Consider the following 21937-nt stretch of genomic DNA (forward strand, 5'->3'; position numbering starts at 1 on the left):
AGATGGACATAGAGAGGAAGCTAAGATTCTCATTTGCGGTAGCGGCTTGGAGAGAAGGGGGAAGGGGAGAAGATGGGTGGTGCTGGCTCTGAAGAGGAAATGAAAGCCAGCTATGCTCCAAGACCTGAAGCAAGGAAGAAATGAGACACAGGAAGTGGCCTGGTGATAAGCAAGGCACCCAGCTTCCTCAGGGCTCCATCACCAGGAAGTGGGCCTCAGGCCTGTTCCCCACTCCCGCCCTTTCCTTATACCAAAACTGGGGACAGTCTTGGGGACTGTCAAGTTGGGAATGGCATCTCCATAGCTGGGTCCTGGGGCTCCTTGCTCCAGACACTTCCTGGTTAGCAAAAGGTGCCCAGCCATCCCCAGAGGGGGCTGAAATAGCACAACTTGCCACCTAAGTCCTCAAGAGGCCTCTCTCTCCCCAGGCCAATCCTTTTTGTAGCATCATTTTGCTACTTTGCAACAAGTTCCTGGGTTGGGGCACAGGAGAAGGGCTTGCCTTCTCTAGAATAGCCCTGCCCACCACATTTAAATGTGAATACCTGTCATGAAGATGGCTGAACTGGGCAGTCAGCACTAGCCACACCGCTTCTAAAACCACTTCTCAGCAGTCTCTAAGAAGCATGGCAGAGAAGCCAACTAAAACCACTTCTCAGCAGTCTCCGAGAACCATGGGAGAGCAACCAAAGCTCTCCACGGCTTAGGAATTACAGCTGTGAAAGCCGACAGACCCCAAAGGGGTCATGATAAGGACACATTGTACAGCCACAGGGATCAAAGACAGCACCGCACATCAGAGACTTTCTCTCACACCTAACATGCCCAGTGGAGGTGAAACCCAGGAGAGAAATAAAGGAGGAAATACAGAATTGAATTTTTAGGGCTGCAGGCATGGTCTAAGTGGTAGGGCACCTGCCTATCAAGTACAAGGCATTGAGTTCAAATCAAACCGAAACAACAGGCTGAGAAAACACACAGACCAGAATTTTCCTAGAAATGTTAGGGTTTCATATTCTGTCAGTAAATTGATAGTAAAAAACATAAAGTTGTATTTCTAACACAAGAGCACGGCCCAGCCCCCAGCAGGGCTGGAAGGTTATTATAGTTATATCCGTATGAGATCTTGTTGAAGATCAAGGCCTAAGCTTCCTCCTGGGCTTTGCAGAAGCAGAATCTGTATTTCAAACAGATCTTTGGGTGACTCATATCCATTTTAAACTTGACAAAGGTAAAGGGATGATACAGGTTTTAGTTTTTGTGTCCTTACAGCTTTAGGCAAAAATCCTTCCAGGGCATGCAAAGGCAGAGCACTGAGTTTAGTTTGGATGGGCTGTATTCACCTTGACCATCTTTAAAACCCGGACAGCTAAAACCTACGAATCTAGCTTGAGCTTGCACATGTGCATTTAAGGGAGCCAAGGAATACTGCTTCCAAGGGCCAGTCTGGTCTGGTGTGAGGGGTTTGGGTGAAGTGGTATGGGGTAAGCTTGAAAGCCAGCAGCGAGGCTCTGTGGAGGAATCCACCTGCAGACACTCTGGCTGTGCAGGATACGCTCAGCTCACAGCTCAGCCTGCAAGGCCTAACCTCCTCAGCTCAATTCCTCAGGCCCAAGGCAGTCAGGGGGTATAGCTCCAGAGTTCTGGAAACTTCAACAAACTCCTAGGCACAGAGGCTGTGCCAGAAAGCTCAGTACAGACCCTGGATTTCCAAGGCTGTGCATTCAGACCCACATTCTTTTTTTTTTTTCTGGTTGTGGGGCTTGAACTCTGGGCCTAGACGCTGTCCCTCAGCTCTTCAGCTCAAGGTGAGCGCTCACAGCACCAGTTCTAGTTTTTTGGTGGCTTTGAACCACAACTCTCAGATTTCAGCCTCCTGAGGAGCTAGGATTACAGGCGTGAGCCACCGGTGCCCCGCTTAGACCCACATTTTTTTTTTTTTTTTTTTGGGTCCAGTCGTGGGGCCTGAACTCTGGGCCTGGGCCCTGTCCCTCAGCTCTTCAGCTCAAGGCTAGCGCTCTACCACTTGAGCCACAGCTCCACTTCTGGCCTTTTTTTCTTTTTGCTTATGTGGTGCTGAGGAATCGAACCCAGGGCCTCAGGTGTGCAAGGCAAGTGCTCTACCACTGAGCCACCTTCCCAGCCCCTAGACCCACATTTAAAAATCTACACTTACCTCGGCTGGTGAGGTAACCCTGGCCAGTGGGACCACCTCACTATCTAGGATTGGACTGGGCTTGCTGAAGGATGCTTTGCTTAGCCGGGCTACAGCTCTCCCCAGCTTTGCTTCTGCGTGAAGAGAAAGTTCCTAGGTAAAAGCTGGAATGTCTCTCACAGGGGAGACCAACATGTCCTGAGACCAAGTGGCTAATGAGTTGAAGGCTTCATTTGAATATTTAGGTGTCATTCCTCTACTCTTGAGAGGGACAGATGAGGCAGGTACTAAGGCCAGGAGTATTGCAGTGTGCCTAGACAGAGAAGATGAAAGGGCAGGGATCCAAACCTCACATCCTTTACAGGAGAGGAGAGGCTTAGCCACACCTGGGTGAAGCTGCTTGAGGAGCTCAGCGACAGTCCCCAGAGAGGGGGCCACTGCTGACCTGGGCAAGGCTCTGGCAGGAATGAGCCCGAAGTGGAGATGAAAATGGGAGAGGATCCATCCTAATTGGACTCACTGGGGTGTAGCAGCAGAGCAGGCTTCGCTGGCTGGTTCTGTATGAGGCCTTGGTCACGTTTACCAGCAAGGAACACAAGGCCCACAGTATCTGAGAGAACTTCCTGAGATCAACAAAATGAAGAGATGCTCATCCTCACAAAGGGTGAGTAGCAGCTGTCGAGGAGCCAGCCCACCCAGGTCAGAGTGTGCAGGGTGAGCCGAGGCCAGGCAGGCCCCACAGCTGGCTCGCCGGGGAACAGCATGAGAGCTACTCCGAGGTGACGTAAGAGCCTATCAGCTTTAGCGCAGTTACAAACACTGACTGTGGCTCTAGGCTGGGAACCAGAGCTCTGATTACCAAACTGTTTTCAAAGCATGGACGTCTCTGAAATTCCTTTACTGTTTTCTTTCGTGACTTAAGGATAGCTACAGCGGAGACACTGGCAGTATTAAGATCACCACTGTTTAACTCTGCCTAACGGCAGACGAGGCCAACCTGCCCATAGCTCGGTCCTCTGTGCAGCCCAGGCACTTGGTCCAGCCTCTCTCTGATGGCTACAGGCAACTTGTCCTATCTGATTAGGACTGCCACTGAGAAAAAACAAACAAAACACGAACTCCTCACCTCACTAACCCTGTCCTCTGTGATCATAGGAACCATGTCAGGGCTCTGACTTCCTTTTATTTTGCCGTATTCCCAAGGGCCCTATTTTGCCCCCAAAGAGAGGTACCTGGCAAAGACCACAGACAACCTGATTTACATAAAATTATCTCACTCCATTTTATTTAAGATTTTTTATCCAGTTAGTAAAAGAAAGATGTGTCTCTCTTTATACATATGTACAAGTTCAGTTATAAAAATAGACAGCACATTCAAAGAGAAAAAAGGCTTGGCATTTTTCTGATTCCCTCTAAATAGCATCTGTACATAGGAGTCTGGATTTAGGAAGGGGAATCTTAATGATTTAAATTAAAATGATCCCCCTATAACCCTTACTCCAAAAAAATTTAAAAATCAATCTATCTAAACTCAATTCCGCGATTTTCAGGTGTGCAAATTAGAGGCTGGCCCGCCGAGAAGCACCTGCTCCACTAGTGACGCCCGGTGGAGTGCCTCCTCTCAAAGCCACTCGCTGCCCCCCTCGGAGGGCAGCAGCTCAGGCTGCTGGGGCTGCCCTCTTGCCACCCTCTTCACCTCATTCCTGCCATCCCTTCCTTTCTCAGTGCAACAAAGACCGTGCATACAGCCAAGCAGGGGGCCAAAGGGCAAGGGCCGGGAGACTGTGCGTTCAGGAGGAGCGAAGGGGCGTCTGTAAGAGGGGCAGTGAGAATGTCCTGCTGATTGAGGTGGCTCCTGGTCTCATACTGGCTTCTGGGAGTCCCTTGGGTGGGAGCTGCTGCTACTGCTGCTGGTAGGACCTGAAGGTTCCCTGGTGTGAACCATGCTGGACAGGGGAGGAAACGCTGGGAAAACACCTGCCTGTGAGTCCACTTCTCCAGCCCTCTGCCATCCCTACAAGCCACCACCTTCTCTGGCACCCACTGTTCTACCTTCAATGAGGACACCGCTGCACATGCTGCCATCTGGAGACCTGGGGAGCTGCCCAAAGACGGCCAACACCAGGCATACCCTTTCTTCCTTTCCTAGCCCTACAGGAAATCTTACCCTTAAGAGAAGCGTCCATGACGAGGGGTTCTCCACAGCACCTGCACAACCTTTACAAGGGGCGTGGGCAGAGGAGGGAGCAGGGGTGGAGACGGCGCGCCTGAGCATCTCAAGGGGTCCACATCAGCCCTCCCTGGAGAGAGGGTTAAGACTTGGCCACAGAGTCCATCTGGGACGCTGTTGGGCTGAACCCCAGGGCACTTCCCTTTGGAAACAGGTGATGAGAATTCTCGTACCATCCACCTGCCTACCCTTGCTGCCACTGGTCCTGTCCGCTCTCTGACTCAGGATTTAAGATGCTGTGCCAGACGTGCCATCCAAAGACCATGTGCAGGCCAGGGCTCTCGCCCATGGTTTGGCTGAAGGAAGCTGGAGGGTCCAGACGGTTACCGTCCTCCAGAAGGGTTGGTGCCTTTGCCTGGTTTCCGGACCAGGGAGTCTGAGGCTAGGCTGCTGGTCATATGGAGGCTCTTGGGAGTCCCAGGAACATTATTCCCTTTGCTCAAAGGGGAACTTAAGGGAGATGAGGCGCTTGAAGGTCCAAAGTCAGCAAGGCCAGCAGGCCGGACAAGGGATGTTTGCAGAGGACTGTTGGCAGAGATTCCTGTGGGGATGGAGAAAGACATAGGATGGTTGGTAAGCAAGCACCAGTGTATGTGAGCTACCTCAAAGCCAGTGGTGCTGGTTATGAGTCTAGGCTGAAGGGCGGGGTAGGAGTGCCGTATGAACACGGTGTGCCGTGTTCTTACACCATATTCCCATTCTTCCCTCTTGCCAACCTCTTCTTGGCATATCTGCTTGCTGGTCCTGTTAATTGTCTTTTCAATAAGAGAAAACAACATCTATTTAGTTCTCTACCTATTATCCCATGCAGAGTGAGACGTCCTCTTGGGGCTCTGGATAGAACAACACAATATAGGATGTTAGGACTGCAGAATGGGACCTATAACTTTCTAGGCACTGATGCAATTTCCCCCTTTTTTTTTGCACAGCAGTTGAGATTGGCTATTTCCTCCTAAATTTCACAGGAGATGTTTCTACTCCCCTGTAAATCTGAGGTTGGAGGGTGTGGTTCAATTGCTACAACACTTGCCTAACTAGTGCAAGGTCCTGAGTTCAAAGGCCAGTTACCACTCAAGTGACAAATAGTGTGCTTTCATAGCCCGGTAAGTCTGGGCAGGGGATACAAAGCCATTCACTCTCCCCATTGTGTCTATACTCATGAAATTCTCCTGGCTGGCTGTGGCCAATTCTGTTCTCCAAGCCCTGACACTTCAAGGATCCAGGCCATATATCTAGTCTTGTGATAGCTCCCTGGATAACCATGGGCTTTTCTTTTTCCTAGTGTGAGCCAAATTACAAATGATAATACAATGTCTAATACAGTTCTTCAGTGTACTACTGTTTTGCCTTTCTATCAACTTTAAGTGCTTGATGGGCGGATGGTCTCTCTGTCACCCACAATGGAGTGAAAAGTCAAATCCAAACCCATCCTCCTCTTGTTTTTCATTTCTAGTTAGCAAGCATTATTGAATTTTCTCTAGCTGTTCCACCCACTCATACCCTTCTCAATGAAGGTTTCTAGAGAAACCCTGACAAGCAGGTCATCCACGGTTGAGTCCCTGCCACACTGCCATAACACTGGCTAGACTGTTTCCAAGGAAACAATCAGCTGGCAAAGGGTTAAGAAACAATGGGCTAGCTGGAAGTTGTTACGCCTGAAATCCTAGCTACTCAGGAGGTTGAGATCACAGGATCACAGTATGAAGCCAGCCTGGGCAGGAGAGTCTGTGAGACTCTTACTTCCAACCACCAAAAAAGCCAGAAGTAGACCTGTAGTTCAAGTGATAGAGCACTACCCTGAGGAAAAAACCTCAGGGATAGCGCCCAGGCTCTGAGTTCAAGCCCCAGTACTACCAAAAAAACCAAACCCCAAACAAAGCAAAACAAAACAAACAGTAGTCTAAGCCACTATACTTATTTCCTGAATGAAGAAATAATGAGATTCACTGCAGTAAGAGACAGAAACTAGGGGCTGGGAAGGTAGCTCAGTGGTAGAGCGCTTGTCTTGCATGCCTGAGGCCCTGGGTTCGATTCCTCAGCACCACATAAGCAAAAAGAAAAAAGCCGGAAGTGGTGCTGTGGCTCAAGTGGTAGAGCGCTAGCCTTGAGCTGAAGAGCTGAGGGACAGCACCCAGGCCCAGAGTTCAGGCCCCATGACCGGACCCAAAAAAAAAAAAAAGGAGACAGAAACTAATCTTAGCACTTACCACAGACCAATGCTTTCTACTCCATAGAATTGCTACAACAATTCTATGAGGTAATGACGCTAAAGCCCATGTTTTGAATGGGGACAGAGCTCTCAATTGACTATTCACCTTCTCCACACTCAGATATCTTGAATTCTACACCTATAATCATTCTTCATATGTCTATCTCAATAGCTACGTCCCTTTTCAAACTGTCTGTAGTGATATACACTGTTAAACTCTTGCCCTGTCTTCCCAACCTTAACTCCCTCTGCTCTTCTTGGGCACAAGCTGACTGACCTGCTTGGTGACCCCCAATTATTGCCAACCCTGTTGGTCATTGCTAACTCTGTTCTTCCTCATCCGTTGTCTTCTTTTTTTTTTTCTTGTTCCAGTCCTGGGGCTTGAACTCAGGGCCTGGGCACTGTACCTGAGCTTCTTTTGCTCAAGTCTAACAGTCTACCACTTGAGCCACAGCACTACTTCGGGCATTTTCTGTTTATGTGGTACTGAGGAATCAAACACAAGGCTTCCTGCATGCTAGGCAAGCGTCTATCACTAAGCCACATTCCCAGCCCTTCTCCTTTCTGAATTAATCCTACAATCCATGTCAGTGATCCATGGCCCCTCCCCTTCTGACTTAACAACTACAAATAGGCCTCCACTCTTTTTACTTCACTGTAGACGGCCTTCTGCTGTTAAACCCAGTGCCCTCCTCTATTACACCAAGAACAGGGTCCTTGTGTTACTCTTATGCACACAGTAGGTGCTTAATAAGCAAGGGAAGGGATCGTGTAGCTGGATGAATGTTAACTTTATGGAAATAAGAATCTCAGAAGTCAGGCTATAACTTCATTCTGTCTTATCACAGCTATGTGCACTTCAAAGGTGGCACTCTACGGAGTCAGGAGGGCAAGGGGGAGTTAAGGCTGCTCAACACAAGGAAGCAGAACCCTAAGCTGGGCTCTGGGGAGGGGGTTCTCAGATGTTCTACCTGACAGCACTCTCAGGAGATCTCCGGGCTGTCCCTGACAGTCGGCAGCCACCCTGGCATCCGCACCTTTAGACACGTTGTACCCATATGCGGCATAGGCAGCTGCGGAGGCTGCGGCAGCCCCTGCTTTGGCTCCTGCCATTGCAGCAGCACTACCCGCCGTGGACTTCCGGCTTCGGCCTTTCCCCGCTCCTTTGGCTGTGCTTCCTGAACCTTTGGGGCGGCCTCGGCTTCGAGCTGAGTGACCACGTCCTGCAGCTGGCATTTCCTGAATAGAAATTCCTATGGGAACAAATGGCCAAAAGGGGAAAAAATTAATCTCAAAAGGTTAGCAGACTCTTTCCTTGAAAGGGAAAGCTGGCACTTAGTATATGTACATATCTATCTCTGGAGACAGTCTTGCTAGGTTGTCCAGGCTGGTCTTGAACTCCTGAGCTTGAGCAGTCCTCCCACTATCAGCCTACAAAGGGTCAAAACTATAGGTCTGCACCAGCACACCTGGCTTCTTGGAGCCACCTGGCAGAGGTCTGTCTTCATTTAATGGGCAGACCACTGCATCACACACAGAATCACTACAAGTCCTAAACAACTAACAGCTGGACTTTGCCCGATGCCTTCCTTCTGAGGAAGGGTTCCAATACCCCTGGATATCTTCTTACATTAGCCCATCACACCAAAAGAACCCCAGAGACTTGATACCTAGAATTCTCCCACATAAAGAAATATACTAGGAAGAAATATACTAGGAAGGTGGCTCAGTGGTAGAGCTCTTGCCTTGCATGCATGAGGCCCTGGGTTTGATTCCTCAGCACCACATAAGCAAAAAGAAAAAAAGCCAGAAGTGGCGCTGTGGCTCAAGTGGTAGAGCGCTAGCCTTGAGCTGAAGAGCTGAGGGACAGCGCCCAGGCCCAGAGTCCAGGCCCCATGACCGGACCCCCCCACCAAAAAAATATACTTCTGTCTTGGAGAGTCCACTTTTACTTCCAACAAACACCCTTTCCTGGTCCTAATCTAAGGACTATGAAATGCTAAAATAGGTGTTATAGCTCTGAGTTACAACTCCAGCTCTCTTTCTCCTCTTACTAGCTCACATTAGTTATATGTTACATTTCCATATGTTTTTAATATATTCCAGTTCTACTTCTTTAGCTTCCCAACAATAGCAGCAACATTGAGTTTCCAAGAATAACAAAATGTCCAGGAAAGCTTTCATTAAAAACTACCATTGCCGGGCGCCGGTGGCTCATGCCTGTCATCCTAGCTACTCAGGAGGCTGAGATCTGAGGATAGCGGTTCAAAGCCAGCCCAGGCAGGAAAAGTCCATGAAATTCTTATCTCCAATAAACCACCAGAAAACTGGAAGTGCCATGTGGCACAAGTGGTAGAGCACTCACCTTGAGCTGAAGAGCTGAGGGACTGAGGGACAGCACCCAGGCCCAGAGTTCAGGCCCCACAACCAATAAAAAACAAACAAACAAAAACTACCCAAAGTACTAAGTGCAGGTGGCTCACACCTGTAATCTAAGCTACTAAGGAGGCTAAGATATGAGAATTGGTTCAAAGCCAGCTCTGGCAGACAAATTCATGAGACCTTTATCTTTAATTAATCAGCAGAAAGCTGGAACTGGAGGCACAAATGAATGGAAAAGGCCAAGCAAGAATATGAGACACAGGGGCTGGGAAGGTGGCTCACTGGTGGAGTGCTTGCCTTGCATGCATGAGGCCCTGGGTTCAATTCCTCAGCACCACTTAAGCAGAAAAGGCCAGAAGAGGTGCTGTGGCTCAAGAAGTAGAGCGCTTGGCCTTGAGCTGAAGAGCTGAGGGACAGCGCCCAGGCCGAGTTCAGGTCCCACGACCAAAAAAAAAAGAGACACAAAGTTCAAAGCCTCAGTAGCAGCCTCCAAACATTCCCTAAAGCCTCTCTCTTCCTTTTACTTGGTAAGATTACTGCCTTTAAGACCTCCCTATTGCTCCTTTTCTTCTTTGAAGGAGAAAATTCCTATATCCTAAAAGGTACCAGGATCTCTCACCCATCACATAACCAATGCTTTCCATGAGTGAGGGGGCGGGCCTACGCCAGATGAACCAGCAGCATCACTTACCATTCACAGTATCTGAGACAGAGCCTGTTATGGAAGCAGGAGAATTGGTGGCTCGGGACTGAGGGGCTGAGGAGGCGGGGTCATCCACAATGACCAGCATGTCACTGCTGCTCTCATCAGGGGGGATGGAGCCTGTGTGCAGCTCACTGCTGATGGAAATCTAGAAGCAGAAAGGGTGAGATCACTAGTAATCTCAGTGCCTGCAGCCCTTGTACCTGAGTAGGAATGAGTTTCATGGGGCTTGCCCGAATTGCTCCCATCTGACTGTCTTCAGTGCTGAGACTCAGATTCCCCTCTGGCTTCTGAGTGCCAGCCTGTCCTCATCTGCGTTTCTCTTTATACACACTGTGTGCTACCCTTGGACGCAGTCACTCCGTTGTGTGAAAGCATCCAGAAGTCTTGCCTCACCTCACTGAAGGGGCTGGGCATGGCTGAGTCCACGCTTATGAAGGAGTCATCCCCATCAGCAGAGAGGTTGGAGTTATCCGCCGAAGGAACAAATGGGATCACCAGGTTTACACCTTCTTTTCTCCTTTTCCCATCTAATTCATCCTCCTTTTTCTTCTAGAAACACAAAGGTTAAGATATGCAGAAAACCATGAGGATATGGCTCAGGAGAAAAACAGTGTAAGAAAATGAAGTTTTATTCTTTATAAATATCTTGGGTAGGTGAGAATGTTGAAAGTGGTTGATAAAGATGCATTGTAGCTGGGCACTGGTGGCTCACGTCTGTCATCCTAGCTACTAAGGAGACTGAGATCTGAGGATCATAGTTCAAAGACATCCTGAGCAAGAAAGTTCATGAGACCCTTATCTTTAATATGCAACAAAAAAAGTTGAATGTGGGCCGTGGCTCAAGTGGCAGAGTGCTAACCTTGAGCAAAGAAAGTTCAAGGACAGTGCCCAGCCCCCAGAACCCCTTTGCCTTCTTCCTAAAGATGTACTGTATTAATAAACTTCTTTGGTGAACAGCAACTTGTTTGTACTACTTAAAGATTTTTTAAAATGTTTCATTAAAAAAAATTTTTTTTTGCCAAGCTTGGGGCTTGAACTCAGCTTAGACATGGTCCCTGAGTGAGTGAGTTTGTTTGTTTCTTTCTTGTTTGTCATGGGGCTTAAATTCTGGGCCTGGGCACTGTCCCTCAGCTCTTCAGTTCAAGGCTAGGCTAGCACTCTACCACTTGAGCCACGGTGCCACTTCTGGCCTTTTCTGTTCATGTGGTGCTGAGGAATGAAGCCAGGGCTTCATGCATGCTATGCAAGCACTCTCCCTGGGCTACCTTCCAAGCCCCTCTCAATTACTTTTTTCTTTTTTTTTTTTGTCAGTTGTGGGGCTTGAACTCTGGGCCTGGGCTCTGTCCCTGAGCTCTTCAGCTCAAGGCTAGTGCTCTACCACTTGAATCATAGTACCACTTCTGGTTCTAGTGGTTTATTAGAGATAAGAGTCTTGTGGCCTTTCCTGCCTGGGCTGGCTTTGAACTGCAATCCACAGATCTCAGCCTCCTTAGTAGCTAGGATTACAGGCGTAGAGCCACCAGTGCTCAGCTTCTTCTTTTTCTTTTTTAACTTTAAATATTACAAAATAACAGGTTAGATATTTGGGAGTGTAGAGGCCCAGGGAAGAGGTAGATATGGGAAGCCCAGACTAGTAGAATTTTCATCTTTCACTGTATATGGATTTTTGTTTGCAAAATCAAATGAACATCAGGGGCATCTTCCAGGCTAAAAACATCTCTGCTCAGAACAGATCCAACTGAGGATATGTATTCTACAACAGGAAGAATTGGCACATTCACAGGTTCCTAGGCTGCTGGCCATCAAATCAAAGGCTGATGGTCAAAAACATACAGACCCTTTTTTAAAGAGTCTATGGGTTCTAATAACACTTGCAGTTTATAACCATCATTTGGCACTGACAGGTGGTTTCCATAATCAAACTATGACTACTAACAGGGTGAGTCTGTGAGAGTAATATAGCTCTAGCAAGACTGTAACTCTTCTGATCAAGTGTTCAGCTGCCCAGAACTGCTTGGAATCACACTCAAAAGGAGATGCAAGCCTCACATCCTGAAGCCATTCTGTGGGCTCCAAGGCCTCCCTGCCCCTATCCACACCCAAATGAAGATACCTTCTCTGCATATTTTTCCCGTTTGCGCTTGCGTTCTTTCACTCGATTGGTTTCTTCCTGTTGCCGTTTCTCTTCCTGTCGCAATCTCACTAACAAGGAAATTAAAAAAAAGAAAAAAAGAAATACTGTTCATAGCCTCCTGAGACCAAGGGGGTGCTATCTTCTGACGTTTATGTTATAAGTTGTAAGTTCAATCTGGTTAAGGCAGGTAAGTGATGTTTTTCCTAGCTCAGAGAAAGAGCACTGTTTAGATTCTCGGTAGCATGTGGATCCAAACTATTATTCCTTTCCATGTAATTATTATAGGCCTTTCATTGTGTTGTCTCAACCTTGACCCTTTCTTATTTTTTGTGCCAGTTCTGGGTCTTAAAGTCTGGGCCTGAGTGCTATCCCTGAGCTCTTTTGCTCAAGCCTAGTGCTCTACCACTAGAGACACAGCTCCATGTCTGGCTTTTGTTTGCTGTTAATTGGAAATAAGAGTTTCATGGACTTTCTTGCCTGGGCCGGCTTAGAACCATAATCCTCAGATGTAGCCACCTGAGTAGCTAGAATTACAGATGTGAGCAACTGGCTCTGAACCGTTTTTTGGTTTTAAATTTTTTTTTTTTTTTTTAGTCAGGGCTTGAACTCTAGGCCTGGGCGCTGTCCCTCAGCTCTTTAGCTCAAGGCTAGCACTCTACCACTTAAGCCACAGTCCCACTTCCAGTTTTCTGGTTGTTAATTGGCAATAGAGTCTCACGAACGTTCTTGCCCAGGCTGGCTTTGAACCACAATCCTCAGATCTCAGCTTCCTGAGTAGCTAGGATTACAGGTATGAGCCACCGGCACCCAACTCCTTTTTTGTTTTGGTTGGTCATGGGGCTTGAATTCAGGGCCTGGGAGCTGTTCTGTGAACTCTTTTGCTCAAGGCTAGCACTCTACCGCTTTATGCCATAACATCACTTCTGGTTTTCTGGGTTAAATGGAGATAAAGAGTCTCATGGGCTTTCCTGCCAGGGCTGGCTCTGCACTGCAATCCTCATCTCTCAGCATCCTGCTGAGTAGCTGGGATTACAGGTGTGAGCCAGCAGTGCCTGGCTAACACAATGCTCCTTTTATTCTCAGATGTTTGGGGCTGGGAGGAGAGGGAATGGAGTCTCTAGAGTACGTACGTTTCTTTTCTAACTCCTCGTCATCTAGAAGAAGACTAACCACCTCTTTGGGTTTCAAGGTATCTGGTTTGAAATTACCACCGGAAATCACCATCCGCTGAATCTACAAAAGGAAGATAAAAAAGTCACCTCCAGGTGTCCATTCCCTCACAGGGTATCCAGGATTCAGAAATACGTAGACCCCTTTTCCACTTGCTCCTCAGGAGAGGCCTCTGGTTCCCCTGTTTCTTTCTTGTTCATCTGACTGGTTGTTCCAGATTATTTGCCCCACACAAAGAACAATGATAATTTCTTTGTTTGGGACTGTTGACAGCAAGAAAACCAACAATGCAAACACAGAAAAAAAAATCAAACTATATAATTTCTTTGGCAATTCATACAACTTGGAGGCAGGCAAACTGAGAGTACTAGAAGGAGAAAGCAAAGATGTTAGCCCTCCTTCCTCTGAATGTGATCGTGTCACAGGGGGCCATTACTGGTGTTAGGCTGACATGAAATGGCTATTGCATAGGTCCTGATTTTCCATGCAGAAGAATTTTATTTTCTCCAAGAATAATGAAAGAGAGTCGGTTTAATCAACACGGTGGTTTCTGAATAGTCATCCTTCCCCCTTTACCCTTGTAGTTACCTCACTCTTCTCCTTGGCTCTCTGTAAAATGCGCTCCTCAATTGTGCCTTTACAGATGAGCCGGTACACGGTAACTTGCTTTGTCTGTCCCAGGCGATGGGCCCTGTCCATGGCCTGCTGGTCTACAGTGGGGTTCCAGTCGCTGTCATAGAAAATCACCTACACAGGCAAGGTGAGAACACAGCAAAAGCTGGAGTACTCTCAGGGCAGGACCAGAAATTCTGAGAGTAATGTAGTCACTCATCTGCTCATAATGGTTTATGTTATCAGGGAGAGATTTAGGATGAGAAGACATGTCTTCTTAGTAGATCAAGTTTTTCTTTCAGTTGCTCTGGTAAAACAGACACTCTTCTTGTCTCTTTACTTTTTGTTTAAAAAGAAGCAATAAGCCAGGCATGACTGAGGTGTGCCAGCAGCCTCCACGTGGGAGGTTCAGGAAGGAGGATGATTTGTACCCAGGAGTTTAGGACTAGCTTAGGCAAATAGCAAGATAAAAGAAAAGCAGTGATATTAATAGTTAACAGTCTAAGTAAGTGGTGGGCTTGGGTTAAGAGGGGATTAGGAAGCCTTTCCTATGCATTGGGGATGGCTTGGAAAGAAACAGGTACTTTTCTGGCAACTTCTGGCTTGCCTCTAATAGGGTCATTTCCTGTCCCCTGAATTCCAAGGATGGAATGTATCAATGAGAGCTACTTCTAGTTTTCTGAACAACAGAAAGAAAACAACCCTTCCCCCAAAAAACTACAAAATGTACCACCACCAAATAATTCTAAAACCTATAGCTTTCTGGATTTTTTTTGGTTGGTCATGGGGCTTGAACTCTGGACTTGGGCGCTATCCCTTAGCTCTTCAGCTCAAGGTAAGCACTCTACCGCTTGAGCCACAGCGCCACTTCTGGTTTTCCAATGATTAACTGGAGATAAGAGTCATGGAGCCAGGTGCTGGTGGCTCACGCCTGTAATCCTAGCCACTCAGGAGGCTGAGATCTGAGGATCTTGGTTCAAAGCCAGCCCGGGCAGGAAAGTCCATGGAACATTTATCTTCAATAAACCACCAGAAAACCGGAAGTGGCACTGTGGCTCAAGTGGCAGAGCGTTTGCCTTGAGCTGAAGAGCTGAGGGATAGTGCCCAGGCCCAGAGTTCAAGCCCTGCAACTGACAAAAAAAAAAAAAAGTCTCACGGACTTTCCTGCCCGGGCTGGCTTTGAACCGCGATCCTCAGATCTCAGCCTCCTTAGTAGCCAGGATGATAGGCATGAGCCACCAGTACCCAGCTTCAACTTCGTTTTTTGGGGTTTACAACCAGTATGAAGATTAAAGGCAATGGGGATTACAATTTAACTTCAACCCCTTTTCCCCATAAATTTAGTGCCAATTTATTCTTCTAGTCTAACAACTAAATAAGTGAACACTGGATCAACCCATGATGCAAAGTCGGGGGGTCGGGGAAGTGCTGGGAGACAGTGAAACACTCTTAGAGAAAAACAGGTAAAAATTAGAGGACTATAAACAACTGACACAGCCAGAAAAGATTAAAGCAAGTCAGTCCACAAGGGTGCATCAATGACTAGGGGAAGTAAGTATCAGCACTGTCACCAAGCTGTAGACACCAGGCTGGACAGGCATTTGGGAAGAAGGTGAGGACTGGGTTGGGGTGCAGAAGCGATATACATAAATTCTGTGGGAAGAGGCTTCAGGAGATGAAGGAGTGAAGTGAAAAATGGGAAAACTTCTACAAGAAGAACTGGAAAAAGGTAGGGCATCCAGCTATTTCACCCAAGAGAATATGTGTAAGTTTACTCCCTAGGAAGGGCTAAAAACTGGCCCAGTGGACATAGGACTTCTCGTTGTATACTAAAGGAACAATACTCCTTCTCTCAACACGTAAGCATTTGAAACAGGTCAAAGAAACAAAAACAAATAAGGGAAGTTTACTATAACAACCCCTCACTAACAGGGGTCAAATGCAAAGTATAGCCCTACCCCAGGAAGGACATACAAGGAACATACCTGATGAAATGAGTACCAAGAGAGAGATAATACATGAATAAAAATAAAATGGAAAGTAAGATTTTACTAACCAACTGGGCCAAACAGATTCCCACTATTTAAAAATACATGTTTAAATAGGCATTCTCAATCAAGAGAGTTTTCCTGACTTTTGCCTTGACCATAAATGGTTCTGGGGGTCTCCCAAAGCTAAATAAATCATAAGGCTGTGGGAAAATGCCAGATAAAGCCATTAAATCTACTGTTTCTCTATCATATATGGACACACAGCATAACCTGAGTTCACACAAAATAAAAATTTTAATTATGTGGTTCTGTTTTTCTAATCAATATTCTAGAAGTTTCTAATTTGCAAGTGAATTCCAAGATCCCTCTTCTAAAATTAAAATGTAAATTATTTTGGAATTTAGAACTCGAGCATTCAGAGCCTTTATCGATAGCTTTATATTAAAAAAACAAACAAACAAACCATTCTGAGCTCCAATTCATCTAGTTATAAGCTAGGGTCTAAGGCCTGCTTTCCCTCTTTGTAGCTGGCCATTCCCTAATCCACATGGCAAATTGTAGGAATCTTGGCAGCATGATGCAGACCTCCCTCTTCAAATCTGTTTTTTAACCAAATCAATAATTCTAAAGGATGTTTTATTATTTATTTATTGCCAGTCATGGAGCTTGAACTCAGGGCCTGGGCATTGTCCCTGAGCTTCTTTTGCTCAAGGCTAGCACTCTACCACTTGAGCCACAGTGCCATTTCCAGCCTTTTCTGTGTATATGGTTCTAAGGAATTGAACCCAGGGCTTCATGCATGCAAGGCAAGCACTCTACTACTGAGCCACATTCCCAGCTCCTGTTTTGTTCCTTAAAGAAAACAGACTGAATCTGAGATAGGAAAGCAGGAAGAGAAATATATTTCAAGAAAATGAATTTATGCCGGGCGCTGGTGGCTCACGCCTGTAATCCTAGCTACTCAGGAGGCTGAGATCTGAGGATCACGGTTCAAAGCCAGCCCGGGCAGGAAAGACTGTGAGACTCCTATCTCCAATAAACCACCAGAAAACTGGAAGTGGCGCTGTAGCTCAAGTGGTAGAGCGCTAGCCTTAAGCTGAAGAGCTGAGGGACAGCGCCCAGCCCCAGAGTTCAAGCCCCACGACTGACCAAAAAAAAAAAAAAAGAAAAAAAAGAAAATGAATTTATGCTGGATCTTCCCTCCTTCCCCATTTTTGTCCCAGTGCTGGGGCTTAAACTCAGGGAATGAATGCTGTCTCTGAGTTTTTTGCTTAAGGTTAGCATTCTACTACTTGGATTATAGCCCCACATCTGGAGTTCTGCTGGTTACTTGGAGGTAGGGGTCTCACAGACTTTCCTGCTTGGGCTGGCTTTATACCTAGATCCTCAGATCTCAGCCTCCAAAATAGCCAGGATTACAAGCATAAGCCACTGGTGTCTGACTTCCCTTCTCCTTTTTTGCAACAGGATCTCCCTGTGTACAGTTCACGTTAGTCTCAAATTCCTGGGTTTAAGAATCTTCCTGCCTCAATCTCCCAAGTGCTGTGACTACTACAGTCATATCCCACTATTCCTGGCTTAGTTTGGCATGATTCTAATTGCATCTCTCTGGCTGTCAAGTGAGCTCATTCAGCTTCAGAGTTGTAAATATTATCTATGACCGGTATTTCAAAAGACTGATCCCATCAGTGTTAATTCTTTCTCTGACCTGCGCCTAGGTGATATTGCTAACTGAAGGTCTGAGACGTCTGACTTCCCCACTTTTACCTTTCTTCCCATTGTGTCCCTATCTGTCTCTCTGAGCCCCCAACAGAATCTAGAGGGCTGTACTTCAAAACCAAGCCAAGCTGAACATGGAAGTCCTTGACTGTAGCTCCAGCCCAGGAGTTTGAGACCAGTCTGAGCAACATAGAACAAAAACTCAAGCCAAATAAAAAATGAACAAACAAAAATTCCAAACCCACCAACCGCATCTCCACCTCAAGCTAGATCATATTACTCCTTAAATCTTCTCTCATAGTTCAAAGTCCTTACTGTGGCCTGTGAAGCCCAGAAAGACCTGTTCCTGCAGCACCTCTTACCACAGTCTCATTACTGTTTGGTTCTGAATTCTAGCTAGTATGTGCTCTTTGCTGCTGCATTACTATGCCAAGCACGTTCTCACCACAGGGCTTTCACACTCATCTTCTCTGCCGGGATTGCTCTTCTGCCAAACAGACTCTTGGGCTTGCATCCTCACTTTTCAGATCTTGGCTTAAATGTTACCTTATCACAAGAGGCCTTATCAATCCATATAAAACAGAAAACCTGGTCATATACCATGTGGTAATATTTTTCTTCATATATTAATTCTTTAAATTTTATTTACCTTTCTGACCCTTAATAGAAATGTAGCCTCCAGTTATTATGAGGACAGAAAAGAACTTTTTTTTTTTGGTTGGTCATGGTGCTTGAACTGAAGGCCTGGCACCTGTCTGAGTTTTTTTGCTCCAGGCTTACACTACCACTCTGAGCCACAGTGCCCCTTCTGGTTTTCTGGTGGTTAAGAATATAGGTGTAAGCCACCAGTGCCTAGCTAGTCTTTTTTTTTTTTTTTTTGGTTGGTAGTGGGCTTGAACTCTGGGCCTAGGCACTGTCCCTCATCTCTACAGCTCAAGGCTAGTGCTCTACCACTGGAGCCTCAGTGCCACTTCTGGTTTTCTGATGATTAATTGGAGATAAGAGTCTCATGGACTTTCCTTGCCTGGGCTGGCTTTGAACTGCAATCCTCAGATCTCAGCCTCCGGATCTTTTTTTTTTGGTTGGTCATGGGGCTTGAATTCAAGGCCTGGGTGCTGTCTCTGAGCTCTTTTGCTCAAGGATAGCCTTCTGAGTAGCTAGGATTACACGTGTGAGCCACCAGGTGCTTGGTAGTACTTTCATTTTAGTTCATGCTAATTAACTAATGCTCGAAACAGCAGAGGCCATTGCATGGTGTTCATCAACCATCTACTGAATGAATGAATGAATGAAGAAACTGTTCCAAGCACTCGAAATAGAGCTTCCTTTACCAATGAGGTGAAAGTCTAGTGTGCGCAAATGATTACTAATAATACGCGACTGTCTTGTGTAGGAGGAGAGGCCTGGAAAGTGAGATCTGAATTCTCTCCCCACAATAGGGTCTTACATTTATGACTGCGTGGAATACGATCCTAGTTATGCTTCCCATGTAGCTCTGATGACGGATGTACACCCACACCTAGTTTTATTTGCTGAGAAGGATCGCCTAGATGTTTTGTGCAGGTTGGTTCTGCACCATGACTCCTGAGTAGCTAGGATTACAGGCATGAGCAACTTACATCCAGACCTCTAATGGGGTTTTGAAAAACAAACTGAAAGAAGTGGCTCAGAGGAGGACAATACTTTATGTGTGTGTTTTGTGCGTTTTTTTGGGGGTCAGTTGTGGAGCTTGAATTCAGGGCCTGGGCACTGTCCCTGAGCTCTTTTTGTTCAATGTTAGTGCTCTACTACTTTGAGCCATGGGTCTACTTCTGGTTTTCTGTGGGTTAGTTGGAGAAAAGACTCTCAAGGCCTTTCCTGCATGGGCTGGCTTTGAACCATGATCCTCAAATCCTCAGGCTCCTGAGCAGCTAGGCTTACAGATGTGAGCCACCAGTGCCCAGCAAATACTTGTTTGTGATGTAGTATGTGTAAACTGTGGAAAAGAAATTCATTTGACAAATGAGCTTATACTTTATTTTACAAATAAAACAAAATGCTCAGGCTGGGAAGGTGGCTCATGGTAGAGTGCTTGCCTTGCATGCATGAGGCCCTGAGTTTGATTCCTCAGCATCACATAAGTAGAAAAAGCCAGAAGTAGTGATGTGGCTCAAGTGGTAGAGCACTAGCCTTGAGCTGAAGAGCTGAGGGACAGCACCCAGGCCCAGGGTTCAGGTCCTATGGCCAACAAAGAAGAAAAAATTAAAAAAAAAAAAAAAAAAGGAAACAAAGAAAAGAAAATGCTCCGATGAGGGATTTTTTTCTTCTTCTTTTTCACTTTTGTTGGCACTGATACTGAGGCGTGAACTCACACCTCCTGATCTTGCTTGGCTTTTTTGTTCAAGGCTGACACTCTACCACTTGAGCCACACCTCTACTTCTAGCTTTTTACTTGTTAATTGGAGATAAAGGTCTTGTGAAATGTTTTCCTGGGCTTTAGATCTCAGATCTTAGATCTCCTGAGCAGCTACGATTACAGGCCTGAAACATAGATGCCTACCTGGTTTATTTTGCTTTTTAAGCTAACAATTTCACTGCTGTGCAACCAATTCTTAGAATTTTAGATACAAAGATGTAAGTTTTTCCATAAATGAAATAATGTACAAGAGTAATGAAACAATTCTTCTTTTTTTTTTTTTTTGGTTGGTCGTGGGGCTTGAACTCCGGGCTTGGGCACTGTCCCTCAGCTCTTCAGCTCAAGGCAAGCGCTATCACTTGAGCCACAGAGCTACTTCTGGTTTTCCAGTGGTTTATTGGAGATAGGAGTCTCATGGACTTTCCTGCCGGGGCTGGGTTTGAACAGTGATCCTCAGATCTCAGCCTCCAGAGTAGCTAGGATTACAGGAGTGAGCCACCAGTGCCTGGCTGAAACAATTAGGATTGCCTAATTTTTTTTCTAGTATGTTTATTTGCATGGATATATTCCAATTGCTTAGGATGGTATCTGACCAATAGTAGGTATTTATTATACACTTGTTTAATTAATATGTAAGAAACTTATTCAAAGAGAATGGATAAACAACATTGGAAAGGAAATCTAAAAGTCTGCATGAATGCCCTGCTTAAAGCAAAAAAATCTACTTATTTTGTGTCTAGTGTTCTCATTCATTACTTACTGTATCTGCAGCCGTGAGATTGATGCCCAGTCCTCCGGCTCGTGTGCTTAACAGGAACACAAAAATGTCATTCCTGCAGAAAAAAGGAAGGACAGGGTAAAACGTTAAAAAAATATTTTCAAAAGAAAAAATGAATATTCCAAAAGAGTGGAATCTCTGAATAGGAGGTCTAAGGCTAAAGAGTGTTCTGGTGGTTACTGAGGTGTGATTCATATCCTCCTCTTGAGACATTATACAAAGGCACTGTGTTGCTAAATTAAAATGATGGAAATCTGATCTTCTAATCTACCATTCTAATCTACCATTCTGTGAAGTTTTAGATATGGTACAAGGATACTAAATTACGATGTCAAATGAATTCTATTGGTTTTTTTTTTGGGTCGGTCGTGGGGCTTGAACTCTGGGCCTGGGCGCTGTCCCTCAGCTCTTCAGCTCAAGGCTAGCACTCTACCACTTGAGTCACAGCGCCACTTCTGGTTTTCTAGTAGTTTATTGGAAATAGGAATCTCAAGGTCTTTCCTACCCGGGTTGGCTTTGAACCGAGATCCTCACATCTAGGCCTCCTGAGTAGCTAGGATTACAGGCGTGAGCCACATGCGCCCAGATAAATGAATTCTATTCTAAAACAAATGAAAGCACTGGCATCAGGAAGTTCTCATCTCTTTAGGCTGTTCTTCCTTGGTAGTCACTTGACTGCTATAAAATCAGGATGCTACAAATAGTTGAAATGACTAAATGATGACATGTCAATGTCAACATGAGTATTAGTGAAGGAACTATTTATTCTGAAATAAGCATCCTGGTTAGTTACTAGGCTTGGTAGGTCCTGGTAAAAATCTGCCCATTATCTACATTCAATAAAATAACTTTCCTAGAGGTAGGTAGAGATAACAGTAGCTAGGAGGTCCCTTACAGGTCGTGATTCCAAAAATTTTTTGTTTTTTTTTTTTTTTTGGTCCCGTTGTAGGGCCTGAACTCTGGGCCTGGGCGCTGTCCCTCAACTCTTTAGCTCAAGGCTAGCGCTCTACCACTTGAGCCACAGCGCCACTTCCAGCTTTTTTCTTTTTGCTTATGTGGTGCTGAGGAATCGAACCCAGGGCCTGAGGCATGCAAAGCAAGCGCTCTACCACTGAGACACCTTCCCAGCCCGTGATTCCAAAAATTTGGTACTCCCAAGAAAGTTCTAGTTTCACCTTCAATTTTACTTTGTGTTATTTTCTTTTTTGTTTTTTAATCTTTGAATATTTCAGAATTTTAATAATTTATAAGATTTTTAAAAAACTAAATCACACATGATAAACCAGACTGTTGAAAGGTATCTATTAGTTTATAAACACAATACCTCACAGGTTCATGGAATATTTAACCACAGGTTTTCAAATAAAAACTAAGCTTTTGGGGCTGGGAAGTTGGCTCAGTGGTAGAGTGCTTGCCTTGCATTCATGAGGCTCTGGATTCAATTCCTCAGCACCAC

The 21937-nt window shown here is 45.8% G+C and overlaps 1 protein-coding gene across 2 annotated transcripts in view; it reads right to left on the minus strand.

The window, feature by feature from the left end:
* Positions 1-3412: 3412 nt before the first annotated feature.
* The window catches only part of Ino80 (INO80 complex ATPase subunit), a 103952-nt gene continuing 85427 nt past the window's right edge, over positions 3413-21937 (minus strand). Inside the window, exons 29-36 of one of the 2 annotated variants that reach the window (XM_070005833.1) lie at positions 20464-20536; positions 13575-13733; positions 12947-13049; positions 11796-11884; positions 10076-10231; positions 9668-9827; positions 7632-7847; positions 3413-4926 (exon numbers count right to left, since the gene is read on the minus strand). In XM_070005833.1, the coding sequence (XP_069861934.1) occupies positions 4709-4926; positions 7632-7847; positions 9668-9827; positions 10076-10231; positions 11796-11884; positions 12947-13049; positions 13575-13733; positions 20464-20536 (1174 nt within the window). In that variant the 3' untranslated portion in view covers positions 3413-4708. Of the gene's footprint in view, positions 4927-7565; positions 7848-9667; positions 9828-10075; positions 10232-11795; positions 11885-12946; positions 13050-13574; positions 13734-20463; positions 20537-21937 lie in introns of both variants that reach the window. The other variant, XM_070005832.1, reaches the window with a different exon arrangement.

The sequence above is a fragment of the Dipodomys merriami genome, unplaced genomic scaffold (genome assembly GCF_024711535.1).
Source record: "Dipodomys merriami isolate MVZ:Mamm:240054 unplaced genomic scaffold, mDipMer1.0.p SCAF_69, whole genome shotgun sequence".
Taxonomy (NCBI): Eukaryota; Metazoa; Chordata; class Mammalia; order Rodentia; family Heteromyidae; genus Dipodomys; species Dipodomys merriami.